The 17490-nt window shown below is 46.8% G+C and overlaps 1 protein-coding gene across 2 annotated transcripts in view; it reads left to right on the top strand.

Moving 5' to 3' along the window:
- The window catches only part of SH3PXD2A (SH3 and PX domains 2A), a 331374-nt gene that overhangs the window by 118987 nt on the left and 194897 nt on the right, over positions 1-17490 (top strand). For both annotated transcript variants that reach the window (XM_019502762.1, XM_019502761.1), the window contains exon 4: positions 17115-17191. In XM_019502762.1, the coding sequence (XP_019358307.1) occupies positions 17115-17191 (77 nt within the window). The remainder of the gene's footprint in view (positions 1-17114; positions 17192-17490) is intronic.

The raw sequence follows: 17490 nt of genomic DNA, 5'->3' as shown, positions 1-17490 counted from the left end.
TCCTGTCTGATTTCATTGTCTGAGCTGAAGGAAGTGCAACGAGCAAAAGCAAAGGAACCCCAGAAATAATGAAAAGTAAATGAGATTTTTTTTTCCTTTTTCACTTTTTAATAACCAGAGTTTATAACACAGGTTAATGAGTTTTTGACTGGTCCTTTTCAAATTGCAAACATGTTTGAGTTAGCAACAACTTCAATTCCTTTGTTCGGATGAGAAAATAAATTGCCTCCTTTTTTTCCTCCTGAGATTAATATTTGATTGAAATAATGCTGTATCCTTAATATGACTTGAATTAGATTGCTAACAGTATGGAAGGGGATACACTTAGTATTTGTCAGTACAACTTAACCACACTTAGTTGATTTGTATTATGCAGTTGAATCTGTCTAGATAATACAATTGAATTGCAATTTCCTTTAGATTTTGTCAACCAGTTGCCTTATTTTAGGGCTGTTCTGTGATCTCAGTTATACTCAGTGGTGCCCTCACTAAAAGCTCCCGTGGATGCGTCTGGGTGAGAAGTTAGTATTTGTGGTGCTTTCAATTCTCTGACTCTGCAGCTGCCAGGCCTAAATTCCTGGTACATGGAGCACTTCGGGCTTCGCTCTGCCCGGACCATGCCTGGTGTTTTATTGTTAGATGTTTCAAATCCCAGTCAGATCCCTGCAGGAAAGAGGCTGCTGTTATTCTCCTCGGGCCCTACTCCTGAAAACACTTTGGAGCATGAATCATCTCACTGAAGCCACTGAGGTTGAGTATCTTCTCGCTGCAGTGTGATTCTCCAGTCTTACTCCTCACTTCTGCCCAGGAGCAGGAGAAAGGGATTGGGCCCAAAGGAATCACAAGGTGAAATCCAGCTTGTGTGCGAGTGACCATGGGTCTTTGATTTGCACATGTGCTTTTATTGGTTATCATCTTGATTGTGTGGCCCAGCTGTGAACCCAACTGAGCTGCCATTCCCTTGGCCTTCATGCTGTCGGGTTGGTTGGCTTGTCATTACTGGTCAGATGCACCAGGCTGGACTCGCAGCATCAGCAGGGAGGTTGCTTTCTCATGGGAGCCCTGCTTCTTTTGCCATGCTTGTACAGCAGCTGCCTCGGCCTTGCCACATCCCCCATCTGTGCTCGTCAAGCCCTGCACGGCTGAGCCTTCCCACACAATGCTTTAATGCCCGTGCGCACTGCAAAACCTCAGTGAGCATTGCTTGGTCCCTCCACTAGCCTGCAGGAAGATGGGCAAGAATCTGCCATCTCTTCAGCTGCTGGATGTGCTTTCCGCCTGCTGTCCGAGCCTCGCATCTGTCCAGTAGAGTTGCCACCATCACTGCCCTGGTGTCATTGAATAAACTGGTGAAGGCCACGCTAGCTTTCTAGATGGGAGAAACCACCTCCCCGGCACTTGAGGCACCATAGTGCTCATTGGTACCTTGCTTTTTAAGTGCCCATTGCCATCAAAGCTCCGGGTGGGACTTAGCCTTTTGCCATAGCCTTTCTTCCCATTAGGGATTCAGCCTTGAATTCAGAGCAAGCAGCCAAAGGAAAGCCAAGTGCTTTTTAACTCACACCCTCAGGTGTTTTCGCACAAAGCCCATCTCCTGAGCTGCCAAAAGATTGTCTAAAGCTACCCCCAAGGGGTATAATTTTACAATAAAATCTTCTGATTTTATTTTGGACAAGCAATTAAAAAAAAAGTTAAAATGCAATAACCCATGTAAAACTTGCTTATGGTTTCCATTAGACAGATGCCTGTTTTCAAAGCTACCCCCAAGGGGAATAATTTTACAATAAAATCTCCTTTTGATTTTATTTTGGACAAGCAATTAAAAAAAAGTTAAAATGCAAGAACCCATGTAAAACTTGCTTATGGTTTCCATTAGACAGATGCCTGTTTTGGTTGGCACGGTTTTGTTTTTTCTCTTCTCTGGTCTGGAAAGTAAAACAGTCAATGCTAACTCATCCTGCGGGTCTGTCAGTGGACGTAGGTTAGCACGTCTCCTTTGCCTCTGTGCCATTGGCAGTTGACATGGGCATCCTAGAAAGGGTGCAAACAGGCAACACCAGCCTCAGGCGCAGGATGCCCTGCTGGAGTTTTCTGCTCTGCCACAGGCATCCTTTGTGGCCCTGAGCAAGTCACTTAATCTCGTCCTGCCTTAGTTCCCCATGGGGGAACTCACCTGCTTCTCCCACCTCCCCAGGATGTCATGAGAGTAAATAAAGATTGTGAGTCACTAAAATTGTACCGCAGCAGGGTCTGTATAGAGTGAACCATGCTGGGCCAGGGATAGGTATCTGTCATTTGGTGCCAGGAATCGCTGGTTATCAGGTATTTTGCAGAAGCAGGAATGAGAAATATTTCCATCTTAGTCTTCCTTATCAAGTCAACCTTAATTTATTTCACTGGAGATTAATTGCATGTGTCATCTGCTAGACTTTTTCTAGGGTTCCTTCTTTTGTAAAGAAATGTGCTGTTTCTCTGTGTTGTCAGCTGCTAAACGTATCACCCCCGGCACGTGTATCCTCTTGAAACCAGTCCAGCCCTTTGTGTGGTGGTTTCTACTTACCTCTTCACACTGTGTGATCACAAAGACTCCCTCGAGAGCACGTGCTCCGTATGCAACGGAGTAAGAGAGGCTTTCTTCTGCCATGCCAACCTGCTTTTGTTTCACTGGAAAAGGGCCCACTTCATTAAAGCATTTGCAAAATTCCTGCCTGTGTTTTTGCCCCTCCAGTGCATCTCCGGAGTAATCGCCAAGTGATTTTTTGTTTCTGGTCAAAGGTGTGAGACTAGAAACCTGTCGCTTAGCCAGTATTAATTAACCCAGTTCAGGGAATTACCCCTTCGGAGGTGGGGAGTCAGTGACTGTTTTTTTTCTCTTTCTGAGTTAGTGTATTGAAGCTTGAGCTTCTACCGTTTAATTACCGCAGGCTTCAAGTACAATGTTCAGGTGCTTCGATTTCTTTGTACAGGGGGGTGCGGTTCCTAATGCAGCGGCTGCTGAATCTGGGATTACTGTGGATGTGATGCCCAAAGCTATGAGGTAGGAGAGAGTCTGGTGAGTGGGGGAGTGGATTTCGCAGCTCTCCTTTCACCAAAGAAATCCCAGTGATGTCGTCTCAGAGGGAGCAAGGACCAGTTAGTTTGCTTCAGCTGAAGCTCTGGGACCAAACTGTAGGCCTTGAAGCTATTTATGGAGGGTGCGGGTGTTCATCTGGGGGCTCCTGAGGCTCTGGCAGATATGGGAGACGCCGTGATGGTCTGGTGCGGGGAAGCAGAACGGTCCTTAGATTCAGAAGTGCCGAATCCAGCTGAGCGACCGAATTGATGCTCAAGTATGAACAAGGCAAGGTCAGTGCCGCCTCCTCCTCCTACTCAGGCCCCCTCCTGACTGATCCAGCAGCAGCAATGACATTGCTCTCTTTATGCCACTGTTTTGCCGTCTATGCCAAATTACTCTGCATTCACCCAAGTGCCAGGATCACTCTGAGGCTGTCGCACCCTGTGGTCCGTGTGGCACTGGGATGTACATAAGTCTCCAAGGAAGGGATTTCCTGCTTGTTGGGAGAGCTGGTCCCAGAGGTTTTTAAAGATCCCAGACAGCTTCTACTGTCATGCGCTTTCCCTCCAGAGAATATCCTGACCCCAAAACCCTCTGAGCTGACACGGAGCTGACCCAACGAGCTCCTTCAAGGCATTTTAGCCATCTCAAGAGTCAGTGATTGGGAGCGTGGTGCCCTCCTGGTTTACAAGTAGATCATTCTGCAGGACCTCAGAAATAGCTGGGATTAATGAGGCTCTCTTCCTTGTGGGTATTTTTTGGAAAAGCTGTTGCCATCACCTCCTTTCTCCACTATGAATATTTAATTGCATTCAGTTTTAATGTCTGAAATGCGCCTGTTGCAGCCTCTTGGCACATGAACTTCAATTAATAAAGGCCATCATTTAAAGCTTTTGAAATTACCACAATGTCAGCGAAAGAGGAATCAAAGAAGTTGCCGAACCACAGAAGTAATACCTGTGAAAAGATTAATTCACAGCCCCCTCAGGGTAAAAACATGCAGAATGTACTGGCACAAAATGAGATTTTAGTCTTCGTGCATAATAACGAGGAAGCAAACTAGAAGAGGAGGTGTTCTGGATTCAAATCCAGATTCAGGTTAAATTCCACGTCCAAGGTTCCAGGTTTGAAGAATTAGGCACCGTGAGGATGAAATCTCAGGAGCTGCCATTATGAATTGTTGGTGCCAAAGAGAAGAAACTTGAAGAAAACTCATGGTTCAGAGGGTCAGACACCCCTATGACATTTCAGCAACACCTGAATGGGAAGTGCAAGCTACCATATTTTTTTTTTTTGCATATAACACACATCTTTCCCCCCAAAATCAGCCATTGGAAATTGGAGCGCGTCTTACATGTGAGAAACATGGAAAGCGTCAGTTCTGCCACTTAGTGCCTGAAACCCAAGTGAAGTCTGCAGCAATCAAAACAGTGATCAGGCCCAGCTCCCTCGCTGCTGCTACTCGGTTTCTTACTACAAAGGAAGATCTTTTTTTCTTCCTCCTGCCTTTCAAAAACAAGGTGTACATTATATTATGGAACATGTTGTATCGAGCAAATATGGGAACTCCCTTCAGGATGTGAATGCCACCCTTGGGACTCCTGGATGACACCAAGCTGGTTTCTGCGTTGTGCCAGTGCACTTCTTATAACCCCATTGGTTCCCTAAGTGCTTGCCTGTATATTCAGAGACCAGTCTAAAGACTGTAGAGGTCACAGGACTGTAGATGACATATGCAAAAAAAACCCCCGTGTCTTTTGCTTTTTCTTCCCTTCTCCTCCCTTTTTTGTTTCCTTAAAACAAAAAAAGAAAAAAGATATAGAGAGAGCCCCTAGGGATCTTGTTGCAAGAATCTGTACGATTATGATCTGATGAACAACTGCATGGCAGGTTGGTGAGATGGTCCAGAGTCTTAGCCTGCCCTATCAAGTTGGCTGAGGGATTATTTCTGCTGGGTAGCTGTACTCTTCCAGGTGCCCCGGTGATGCAACAAACCCATCTCTTGCAACATGTCTTTATGACTGAGTGAGCAAAGGGGCGGTGATGGTGCCTTTTCCTTTCCCCCCGCACCCTGTGCCTGTCAACTCATCATTTCGAGAAAGCCCTTCCCCTTCCCCTGTTGTAATGAATGCTCTGACCCAGAGCAGGGACCCACTTTTGTTGCTGCCCTGGGAAAAAAAATTGCTATGTTAATTTTTTTGCAGAGTGACATGGAAAAATAGCATGTGGGGCAAAACGAAATTCCACTGAAATATAAATATAGACACAGCCTACAAGTCCCATGCCCCAGAATATCCTTGTAGTCTAAATATTGCCCAGAAGCTGACAGTCTTAAATAATAAAGCCAGTGACTAATGAATGTTACTCCGTTCCTTTGGGTGCTTGGCTTGGGGTGGGGGGTGGCAATCAGATTTTCCAGTCAGGCGACAGCTGGAGAAATCCTTGTTACTGGTTCCAGAAATGAGTCTGTTTTCCTTGAGTCTTTGCGGACCTTAAAGAAACACTGAGCGACCTCGTGTTGTACTTCTCGCTGCAAAGTTAAGGGGCACACGGGACACTGGCCTCTTCAGCTTCAGTGCAGCTACCTCCGGCCATTCGGAAACACCTTATTTATCTTTGATGTGGGGTGAAGTGAGATTTTCCAGCTTGTTTTCCTCCCTCCCTGAGCCTTTTCCCTGCCCTTTTTCCAGACTGCACTGGGAATGGACAACGGCTTTCTGAACAGAATAGATTTGTCGTGTGCTTCAGCAGAACCAAAACCTCTGATCTGAGCATTTCCTCATCTTGGAGGTGAAAAAGGGGAGGTGCAATCTGAAACTGGATCAGACTTTTGCAAATAGCTTAACCAGGAGTTGGCAGCGTTTTCTGGTGGGGGGCCGGAAGACCCAGCTCGGGTTCCAAGAAGGCAGCTCCTAGGACCTGCTGGTAGAAGCCCTCTCCGCTGGAGCCTGTGCCACCCAACTGCGTTGCGGTGTGGGCAGAGCCTCCCTCTACCAAAAGCTACCAAAGCTGGGGCTCCACGGCCTGGATCCAAAGACACTAGGGGCCAGATCTGGCCTGTGGACTGTAGGTTGCCCATCCCTGGGCTAAATCTAAACTCTTGAACAGGCCAGCTCCAACCCTGGGGATGTTCATAATCTGATCCTTGTGACTGCAGTCTCTTTGGACATGCAGCAGGAGTGTGGCCTAATGGCTAGGGCAATACCCGGGCACTTGAGAGACTTCCACTCGATCCCCTGCGCTGTCTCGGACGGTGGTCCTCGTGACTGCGGGCAAGCTTCCCTGTGCCTCAGTGCTCCATTTGCATAATGGGATAATAACCCTGTGGTGCTGTTGTGTCGATAAGTACTGTGGAGGTGGGCTCAGATCTGCTGGGGATTTGTGAAGTCCATGCTGTCAACAGGTTCTTTGTGGTGTTTGCCTGTACTTCCTTGTCTGACACTCTTGGCTTTCCATTTGTAAACTCTTTAGGACAGGTTGTATTGTCTATGGGTTCCTGCCACAATGGAGCCTTACCTTAATTGACTTCTTGACCTACTACCAGAATACAGACAGCAATTATGATCAATAAAACAATTATGCGTGAATGGACACTTCTTCAGGCTCCCTGAATTCAGCGGCATTTATAGGCTTAACTGCAGGCATAGGTTGGCTCACTGTGCTCTGCTGAACATATAACTGATCCTCTTGTGTATCCTTTTTGCTTTGCATATCAGGGGCCACATTCTGCAAAACATATATATGCTACAGGCCATCTGCAGGAGTGCAGCGTTGAGGCCTAATCCTACCCCTGGAATCGGTAGCCTTTCTCTCCTTGATTTCGTAGTGGGCAGGATTGGGTGCAGTGTGTGGGCAACATCAGCCAGGGAAATACATCTCGCTCTTCGAAGCACTGTGGCAGATTTTGCCCAGCCACTCCGCATGCCAGCTTATGACAAGGAGTGATGAAGACTAGCACGTCTAATTGACCATAGCAAATCCAGTTCCAATGGCAAGGGGATCTTTTTTCACCCAACTGGGAGACTGTGATTAATTTCACAAGTGAAAAATTGTTCAAGACACAGGCTCATAAATTATGGAATAAGAGATCCTATTACTGAAAGCTATATTGGAGCCCAGCGAGGTCTCCCAAAATAGCAGTAAGGAGATAATTATACTAACAGCACTTCTGGCTGTTTGTGGTATGATTGACACGAACAATAAGCTTGGGTTGGGGCTTCCTTTGGATGACAATTTCATCAAGGTTTTTGGACCTTTACAAATAATCCCGTCAGTCTTCAGTCTCACAGTAAATTGGACTGAGTAAAACCTGTCTCCCACCTTAGTGTAATAGTGTCAAGCAAGCATTTTCTTGAGCTGTAACGACGGACTGCATGGAGGAGGCTGAGACCCTGTCTTCCAGAGGGATTTCTCCAGTTGGAAGTGGAGGGGATGGCTGCCGTCCACTATTGGGCCTCTACTTGGAGACCGCATGTCTCCAGCCGCGACCACCCCTGAGGGTTATGTGAGGTGTCTGGTGTTAGGACTTCTCTAAAGCTTGGCCAGCCCCGCATAGCAGAGCAGGCCAGGGTACAAGGACGGACGGTATTTGGGGCACTGCCATTCCTGTGTGGTGATGCTGGGAGAGAAGGACCGGCTTGTGTGGGTGTGCATTTTGTTGGCAGCCTGTCCAGTTTGCCAGCCCAGTTCACAGCTCCACGTGCAATTAATCAGGGTCTTAAAGGGCTATTTTGAACTTGTATTGATAATTTTGGTTTTTCCTGCTGTTCATCATGATGGGATTTTTTTACTGGAATATTTTAGCAATATCTAGTTTCTTTTACAACACTTGCATCAGCACCACTCATTTAACAAAATGTAACAACGCTGCATCTGTTTCCAGTCATTTTTTCTCCCTGGCATGCGAAAAGGACATGATAATCATGAAAGGAAGACAAAAGCGTCCATGGGCTGAGTCCCCTTGTCACCTCTGCTCAAGGCACTTTTCCTTTCAAGGGGTGACTAATAGGCCTGAGCAGTTATCCCTGAATGAAGCTTTTTGTTTTTTGGCTTGGAAAGGCTGCCGAAGTGTGACAGTGATGTTTCACTGCAGGGGTTTTTGTTCTGACCCAGGCACTTTGTTAATTATGGCAAAAAGTGGCTGTCAGAGGAGGCAAACTTTCATAGTCCATGCAGCACCCAGGACACCCAGGGAGGGAGAGGATATCAGTGGCTGCTACAAAGACCAGCGTTTCTGAAGATGAGATGAGCCCAATATCTGAAGAGTAGGATTTCTATAGGGCTAGTACTTACCTTTTCAGAGCTTTCTTTCTGTGGGGCTCACAGTGCTCTTCACAGGCCAGTCCACATTGTTATGCCCATTTTACTGATGAGGAAATCAAGACCGTTTATGGTGCTTTCCTTCTATGGGGCTCAAATGCTTTCCACAGGCCAGTTCGCTTTATTATGCCCATTTTACAGAGAGGTTGAAGTGGACAGTTTCCAGAGTGGCCAGTAAATCTGAGCACATCAGTCATGAATGTCCAAGCTTTCAGAGGTGCTATGTACCCACTGTCTCCACTGGGTTCAGTCAGGGCTGTGGGTGCTCAAACCCACTGATCATTTCAAGATGGGCACCCTAAAACAGAGCCCTTTGGGATTATTGGGCAACTGAAAAACTGTATATCAGAACTGGGAACAGATGCAATGCTTTCCCTCCGGGTGAACCTGTTGTGTTAGAGTGTAGGGAAAAAGTAGGTCATAAAGGATTTCCTTTGGCCCAGAGTCTGTATTATTTAATCATTGCTTGTTTCTTCATCGTGCACTTGTAGGATTGAGAACCATACATGTGGGTTGTGGCAGAAAGGCTTTATCAGCATGAGTTTGGGAGGGATCCTGTACTCATGGGGTGTAGGCAGGAACAGAACATGCTTATCGGCCCAGACAACACCTATCACATCTTTAGGTTGCACTGTACTATAGTGGATATGCCATGCATTTAATGTGATTCGGCCTGGTTTTTAGGTCCTGGTTGTCATCTCTCATTACATATCCTGCTACCCAAATAGTGTAAGTGTGTTTGCAGTGTGGCATAGCGGATCATCCAGTTAGCATTCTCACGGCCCCTTGGTATCTCAGCAGAACAAGACTAATAGAAGAGCATGGGTAGGGGATGGTGGGGACCTTTCACAGACCTGCCCCATAGATGGAGGTCGGCTCTGCACGTTCTCCCTCTGTCGTGCCAAGCTCCATCCCAGCTCCAATCCATGCACTTACTTCTGCCCAGATGTACCAGATTCCTGTCCCTAGTTTCCTGTGGCCCCATCAGTATCCTCAGCAGTGATTTAGGTAGCACTGTTTGTACTCTGGGAGCCCCCCGCGGGAGGCAAGGCACTGTCCATGTTCACAGGAATGTCTTCCCGGAGCAGAGAACATCGCTTGCTTCTTGATCGTGCCCCACACACATCAAGAGCAACCTTATGGTGGATATTAATGAGCGCAGGTTCAAAGCCTAACGGACGTGCCTCTCGGGCACGAAAGGGACAGCTTTATATCCCAAAGTATTTGCCCCTCCTCGTGCTGAAAATGATCCTGTTTGAGTGAGATCAGGGCTGATTTCAGGCTGATCTCTTGACATGACAAGACCTAATTTAAGGGCAAAATTGGCTGTCTCAGAAATCTCAGCCAGGCTTACTGGTAGTAGTAGCAGTGGAACCGTTTCGTCCTTCTGTCGCTTGCTTGCACTGAAGCCAGGGATGCTCTGGGAACAGCACTTTCCTTTAAAAGAAGAGGGGGCAGGGGCAGAAAAAAAGCCCCATAGAGCTCTGCTTTATAAAATGCCTGGGATTACAGTCCTGGAGCTCAAAACGTGTGCTGAACAACTCACTGTCCATTGGTTTCTGAGGTTGGATGAGTACAGGCGCCCAGTATGTTTGCCACCCAGTTGTTTGTTTGTTTAAATTATGCTGGGACTGGCGCCTTCCAAATACCATGACTGCTCGGGGGAGCTGCTCTGCTGCCAGTCGCACTGTGGAATTGGATTTATTGTAGCATCGGAGGCAGATGACCTAATTTTTCTCTTCCCTAGAGGACGACCCTGCCTCATTAAAGGCAAAACTTGGAGAGCTGGCCTTTGATCAGACTGCAAACCCTGGCTAAAAGAGAAGGGGCTTTTTTCGTTGCGAACTGAATGGCAGTGTAAAGTTGATCTGCCAAACGTCTCTTTCTGCTTGAGGCAGACAGCATGGGCCAGGGTGTGAGGACCGCTCTGGATTCCTGGGGCGCTCCCTCCCACCCCCAGATCTGCTCTTCCCTGGTTTCACAGCCTTGTGAAGCCACTTCAGGTTATGGCAGGACTTTACTCACTAACGTTAGTGAACTGCTCTGAGATCTCTTGTGGTGTGAGCGCAAATATTGTATTTCATATTTCCTCTTCTCAGCCTACTCGGGGTGGAGTCTCTTCAGCAGTGCTACTGCCCATCCTGCCAAGGGATGTGGCCAGGATTGTGCTATGCTTTTCCAGTGTCGTTTGGCAATGGTACACGATACTACTAACCAAATCTATCTCCTTTCAGTGACCTTGCCAGAGGGGTCATCGCCATCAATGGACATGGCTCAAAGGCTCTTTGTCAGCTCTTTTTGCCACTGGCCCGTTAACTATGAGGTAGTGTCTCTGACTTCTGGGTGCCAGACCAACTTCAGTTGCGATGGTAAATCTCCCAGGCAGTCTTGAGGACAATGGGGAGGCTTACATAGATTTGTCCCCTTCAGGCGACAAGGTGTGGGCTCCAACAGGTATAGCTTGGACATGTTGAGAACCTCCAAAGCTGGGGGAAGGACTCCCCATTGGGAGGCCTTGGCTGAGTCCCAGGATGAGCAGGACACTACCTGGTGTGTTTTTAGAGACAGCAAAAAGAGGAAGAGCTCAGCATGATTGGCAGAAGCGGTGAAGAGCTGCCATGTGTTCAGAAATCCCCCAAAGGAAGTCAGCCTTTACATTTAGCTAACAGCATTTAATAACTGCATCACCCAGTGACATTGGAGAGATCACATTCATTTATTGTTCTTAGCAGACGGAAATCTGAAGACAGCAAATATGTATCGGGTGCTGGGAACCACCAAAGAGGCCATATGGATGGAAACAGGAGGCTCACGTCCTCTGACAAAGGATACTATCTTGTCTTTTCAGCAAGTACAAGAGGACATCCAAAGGCATTTTTCCTGTTACTTTCAAAGGTCATGCTAACTGGCCTGATCTTTAGACTCCTGTGATTTCCATATGTTAGACTACAAGGTGTTGGAAATGGAAAGCATCAGAGAATGTCAAAGGCAGGTCAGGGCAGTTCAATGAATAAGTTTTCAGCCTCTGATGGAGAAAAGTCAGCAGAGGAAAGAGCTTTCCTTAAGAGCTGTCTTGCCCAGCTTGCTTCTCCTCACCCTTTCCCTCCCACTCCCCGGAGCATCACTTGTACGATGAGTCGCTTCTGTCGTCTTGAACGTATCTGGGGGCTTGTGATGCTGTGAGAGCTGAGATCGGCCGGCACGGAGCGGATGCTTTGTAGTACTCCAGCACATCCTGGCAAGAAGGCTGGTGTGCCAGTCCAGAGGGGGTCACGTCAGTGTGCCGGTGGTCTGTTGATAATGTGGACTGTACTACAGGTCAGCACATATGGCCCATCCCGTCAGGAAGGAGCTGCAAACCAGAGCATCGCACGTTCATCTTGGCTGATGGCCCAAGAGCTGGTGTAGCTGGGCTTACCTGCACCATCAAAGGGGGTCAGACATCAGAGCAGCCCAGAAGTGCTGCAGTTGGAAGACTTGGCCAAGCCTCTCCGTTTTAATTGCCCACTGGAAACCGTTCCTTTGGGTCCCTCCCAACAGAAGGAGGTTTCTTGGTGTGGTGTGTTATTTCATGATCTACTCACACTCTGCTTCCCACACTTTATTGCTTTTCAATGGTTTTCTTTGACATTTTAGCTCCGGCACCTCTAGAAACAGGATCTGCGTGCCTGGGCAGAAAGGACTAGGCATGTTGCCTCTTGATCTGGCCCTGCGATCACGGGCAGTGCATCCGTGCAGTTTTTGGCTGCTCCAGCCACTTCCAGGGCCCTCTGCCACCCTCGGCATAATTCACACGGACTGGGGAAGGAGCTCAGCCAGCAGTTTGGACTCTTTTGCATGTGTTTACTTCCTTTCGACCCCTTTCGCTAGTGGAAACAGCATCACCTGTGTTTCCTCTCTTTCTTTGTCAAATGCTGTCACTGTCAAGATCCTGGTAGGGACTCTTTGACTCTAGGAAGCCATCAATGAAATGGGCCACAGAGGCCAGGATTTCTCCTGGAAAAGTCAGATGATGCTATGTGACACTGGACAGCAAAATGCATCTTGGTGCCAGCTGCACGTAGGCTTCTGTGAGACGCACAAAGTCATTTTTCCACTGCCCCCTTATTACACTCTTTCCCTTGATTCAGCTTATGGATAGCACCATGCGTTCAAATGCTCTCCCTGCCTAATGGTCATTTGTGAAGGTTATTGTATGTCAGATACTCATGTATTTTCCTGCGGGGATTTAGGGGAAATGTCAAGGTTTAAAAGGGTTGAGGGGGTGGAGGGGAAGTGTGCATCTCAAGCCCAGCTGCACATCTGTGTTTTTTCCATGTGTAAAAATCATGAAAACAGATATATAGATGTACACACAGAGCAAACTCCTTCATACAAATGCTGTCTCCCCAAAGAGGGTGTCGGTTACTGTGGGGGAGGCTGCAGAGCCAGGAAAGAGATGCTATAACAAAGCAAGGGCCAAATGCTTGTCTTGGTTACGCTCTTGCAATCCTATAGAAACCAGCGTAATGGAGACGAGAATTTGACCTACGGTATTGAATGGACAGGGACTTTAAATCGAACACGTCACTTGGCAACCTACAGAGGCATTATAGCTCTCAGCTCGGCAGAGAAGGAAAAGAAAGACAGGAGCAATAGAGAAGTAATGGGCATGTGTGTGTAGAAACAAAAGCCAGAGGTATTTGGGGGTGGGGGTTGGAGGCAGCTGATAGACTTGACTGCAGCAGCTGTAGTTTCTAAAGCGAGTTGTGGCACTCGTCTTTTTTAGACATAAATCACATGAAGTATCCCATTATTTTTAACATACCCATAAATATTCTAGCTGCATAGGATTCATATTTATTACATGTTAGGTTTCATACACAGTTCTTTGAAGTTTGGCTCTGCCAGCGTGAAAAGATGACACATGATACGGGGCAAGCACTAATCTGCCCCATGTTCTTTCTGTAGCAGAGGGGACCTGTCTCTTCCTTACTCTTTGGTGCTGTCATGAAGAAGTTCCTGGCATGGAGCAATCAGTGTCCATAGATCCATTATCAAAAGTTGTGGTCAAAACTATTTTAAAATAATAGGGTAGAAGAAAACAGTTGAGCTAAAAGCTAAATAACAATTTGGCTTCCCATGTGTTGTATGTGCTAGGTTATGTCAGGAGTTCCCAGTGCCAGAGTGCCTCAGTCAAGGGCTACACTGTACTCTAGGAATTCGGGACTGAGCTGACTATCTTACAGGGTTGGAGGAAGGTGAAGAGTTGCAGTGAGAGCTGTAGTTGGAGATCTTGTTTAGAGGATGCCTTAACACTGACACAGATATCAGGAAAGGCAGCTACAGTAGTATGGCTTAGCAGCCCCAGACAGACTTCTGTTTTCTCTCTCAGGCATGAAGAAGTGATTGGGAAAAGGGAAAAAAAAAAGAAGCTTTTCATGGAGGCAAGTGAAGCACCATTTGCACTATTTTCTGTTGCAGTGCTGGGGTGAGGCCTGGCATCAGGCTGGGATTCTTTGTGAGAATTATATCATCCTCTTGTTCCCAGAGGAGGAGACCCAAGATGTTGGGTGTGAAGATATGGGTGGAAGGAGGAATGCCACGTTACCCGTGTCCTTGCACAATTCCCAGGGATACCGTATGTACCGTATATAAGCAGAATCACTGGGGCACCTGGAAAGCTGCCTTTTCCACACCCTTCTGTATCCTCAGAAATGGGGCTTCTCTTCCCCACAGGTCCTGAGGGCCTTTGATATTAGGGTGCCATGTTCCCGGTCTCCTTCATGCCTCTCACCCCCAAGTCTCAGTAGTAGGACAAGTTTGCTGGGTCTCCTGTCTCCTCCCCTGTGCAATGGGATTGTCCCACCCCTGGCGTGACTGCTGCACCGAAAGGCACGTGGTAGGTGTCCGTGGGACTGCTGCTACCTGTTCAGAGTGCCTGTGACCCAGTCTTAATGCCCTAATACTTTGGGTATCTGCTGAGCCAGGCTTAAAACCCAGATCAAACTTTGCTAACTCCCGATGCTGGTGTTTGCCAGTTGGCGCATTCTGCACGGGGAACCTCAGCAAAAAAAATACACTAGCACCTACTGGGATTTGTTTCATGTGAGCACCACAATCAACTCAACATTTTCCATCACCATTTAAGGAATGAATTAAGACTCATCATATCCTGGGGTCTTTCTTACCCTCTGTGTTTAATATAGCCTTCCTTAATATATTTATTTGGTTTCTTGTGCTTTGAGTCTTTCATTTATTATGTTCCTTTGAAGACTGGGCCTCCCTGTAAACTGTCTTTTTTAGTGAAGCTGAATTACATTTACAAGAGATCTTTAATGTGTTTAAGTCTTTGGTTCCTTTATGTTTTTATATGGTCACTAGTTTGGCTTTCAGTTTGTGGCTTGGACTGAAAACAGGAAAGCCAGCGAGCAAGATCACTTCCAAAGCTCCGCATACTCTTTCAAGCACATGTATAAAACTCTGAAAGAAATGAAAAGCTTGCCCACATCAGTGCTTTTCTAACACTGACAGAGGGGCTACTTTATTCTCTATTACCCCAAAATGAAAAGAGGGTGTAATCATGTGGCATTTCACCTTGATGGGTGTTTAGAAAGATTGAGAGAAATCCGACAAATGCGTATTGTTCATCCCATTTTACAGAAGGGAAAACCAAAGCCAAGCGAGGCTTTGATTGGCCATTTTCACACAGCAGGGAAAGCAAGCCAGGGGACCCAGCCCAGTAGAGCAGGTTTTTTGCTACCTTGTTTAGCAGTGACAAATTTACCTTACAGGTCCATGAAAGACCCTCCAACTCCATTTGGAGCCTAAGTGCAATAACACGTTGCATCACTGTTGTGACTTAGCACAATCCTTGTAATGTTGTAACTCAGGTGTGGCAGTACAAAACTTATGAAACTTCAGGTTTTGCTTTCACAAAACAAAGATGAATGAAAACCACGTGTGTTTAGATTCGGGGAGTGGGCGTGCGGGGGGTGAGATCCCTGTTTCCTTGGCAGCAACCAAAGTACCCAAGCTGTAAGGCCTTTGAGAGGAGCAGCCTAGGAAGAAGTGGATCAAAAGTAGGAGGATCCTGAGAATATTTCGGTTCCTCTCCTCTCAGTTGTTCCGGCTGTTTGAGTTCTCAGATGCTGTATGCCGGGCAAGATCCATGCCCCTACTTCCGGTTTTGGATCAGATTCCCCTTCCTCGCCATTTCCCATCTCTCACGATCTGTGGACCATTGTTCTGCATTTTCCCATTGTGCAGTTGGGAGTAAGTTTGCAGCAGAAGCTGGTCAAAAGGCTGGTCTGTGCCTTATGTCGAAGTTTCATGTATTAAATAAAGCTGGCAGACAGCATCATCTTCCACCACAAGGAGAACATGTAATTTATTCTTGTCTCAATATGTTAGAAAAAAAATACAACATGAGAGAAGAAGGGGAAGAAAACCACCAAAAAAGGATATAAAGATATTATCTTTTCAAGCCAAAAAATACCAACTCCATGACATCCTTTTCTGTGGGAAACTCAGTTTCTAGATTATCCTGATAAAGTTTGTTTTAATCAGTTTAACACAAAATCCAGCCATTTATTTAGATTGAACTTGCTCACACAACTTTCTTCCTCTGAAACCATCAAGGTTCAGAGGTTTGTTTTTTTTTTTTACTTGAAGAGGGATTAAAAAACCTACGCGATATAATGTATAGGGCCATGGCTGAGCTTCTAGAAAAGTGGTTCACAACCTTTTTCGACTCAAGGCACTCAGAAAATGCCGGCTCTTGGTTTTCACTCCATTTTTGACTACAGAAAAATAACAGAGCAATTCTTCTGTTGCAACAAAGCTCAGAAAGGCCCCAGCGGGGCAGACTGTTTTAAGACTATAGCTTCCTGTTTGGTATCTCTAGGTTTATCTTGTGACCCAGGTTTGCTAACAGTGCTAATGTTGTGTGGCACCCTGTGATACCTTTGAAAGGCTCTCAAGGCACCCCAGGGTGCTGTAGCACCCTGGTTGAGAATCACCATTCTAGAAGATGCAGCTAAATCTTGTCAGTTCATTTACTTTTCACTGATTGCCTCCCGTGGGTCTTTAAGGACTCAGTCGTGCGCTGCCTTGAATTCTTTTGCTCTGGCTACCTGCATTGCCAGTGCGCCTGTGGAGGGGTGAAGAGCTGCTGCGAGCAGGGAGTGGGCAGCACATGGGTGCTGCACTTACAGGGAGGGGGGAATGCCTGGGTCATAATTTGCTTGTGGTCTGCTCCAGGGAGAGCATGGAAACTCCATAATCTAGCCCAGGAGGGGAAATGATATGAGTTGTAGTCTGCAGTACTAGTGCCCTCTTGAAAAGTGAAAAACCCAGCCCTACCTACAGGTAGTGGAGTTTGTTTCCTGTAAGTGGGACTGAGGAGACTGTAGCAAAAGCATCATTGGTAACACTGGGGCCGAAGTGTATGAGAGTAATTAGGAAAAACGATTTGCACTTTCCTATGAGACGTTCCTGCGGAACGTTTCTCAAATCCTTTGCAAACATTAAGACTCCCATCACTCCTGTAAGGTAGATATTGCTGCCCTTGTTTTCTTGGTGGGGAGAATCAGACATGCACAGTTAAAGAGCTGAGCCAAGGTCAGAGAGGCAAGTTGGTAGGAATTAAATGCTTATTTTTTTCCTGACGCCAGGCTTTGTGCCAGAACATTGCTGCCCTGTTCTATTGTAATAAAGTATTGCAAGTTCCTAAACCCTTTCTTCTTACGTGTTTCCTCAGGTAAAATCCTGTTCCGGAGGAGTCATGTTCGAGACGTGGCTGTGAAAAGACTGAAGCCCATTGATGAGTATTGCAGGGTAAGTGCCGGCATTGGAAGTGGGGGCTGAGCTTTAACCTCCAGGCTGCAAGCAAAACTAGCTCCGAACTACAGCGTCCCACCTGGAGCTGGAGGTAGGCAGTTCCAGACAGAGCTTCTACCACTCAGGGAGCCCAGAAGAGTTGAAGTGAGAGCCTTTAAGGACCCTTGAGCTAAAATGTGCAGCTTTGCATGTGCAGACTGAAATAGGTACCCTTCACAGGCCCAGAAACATCTAGCAAATGGTACAAGCCATAAGCAGGGTTTTACCTGCTAAAGCATTTCAAAGTAATGTAGATT

The sequence above is a fragment of the Gavialis gangeticus genome, unplaced genomic scaffold (assembly GCF_001723915.1).
Source record: "Gavialis gangeticus isolate Ggan-Ray unplaced genomic scaffold, GavGan_comp1, whole genome shotgun sequence".
NCBI classification, from domain to species: Eukaryota; Metazoa; Chordata; order Crocodylia; family Gavialidae; genus Gavialis; species Gavialis gangeticus.
This window is presented reverse-complemented; position numbering and strand designations above follow the sequence as displayed.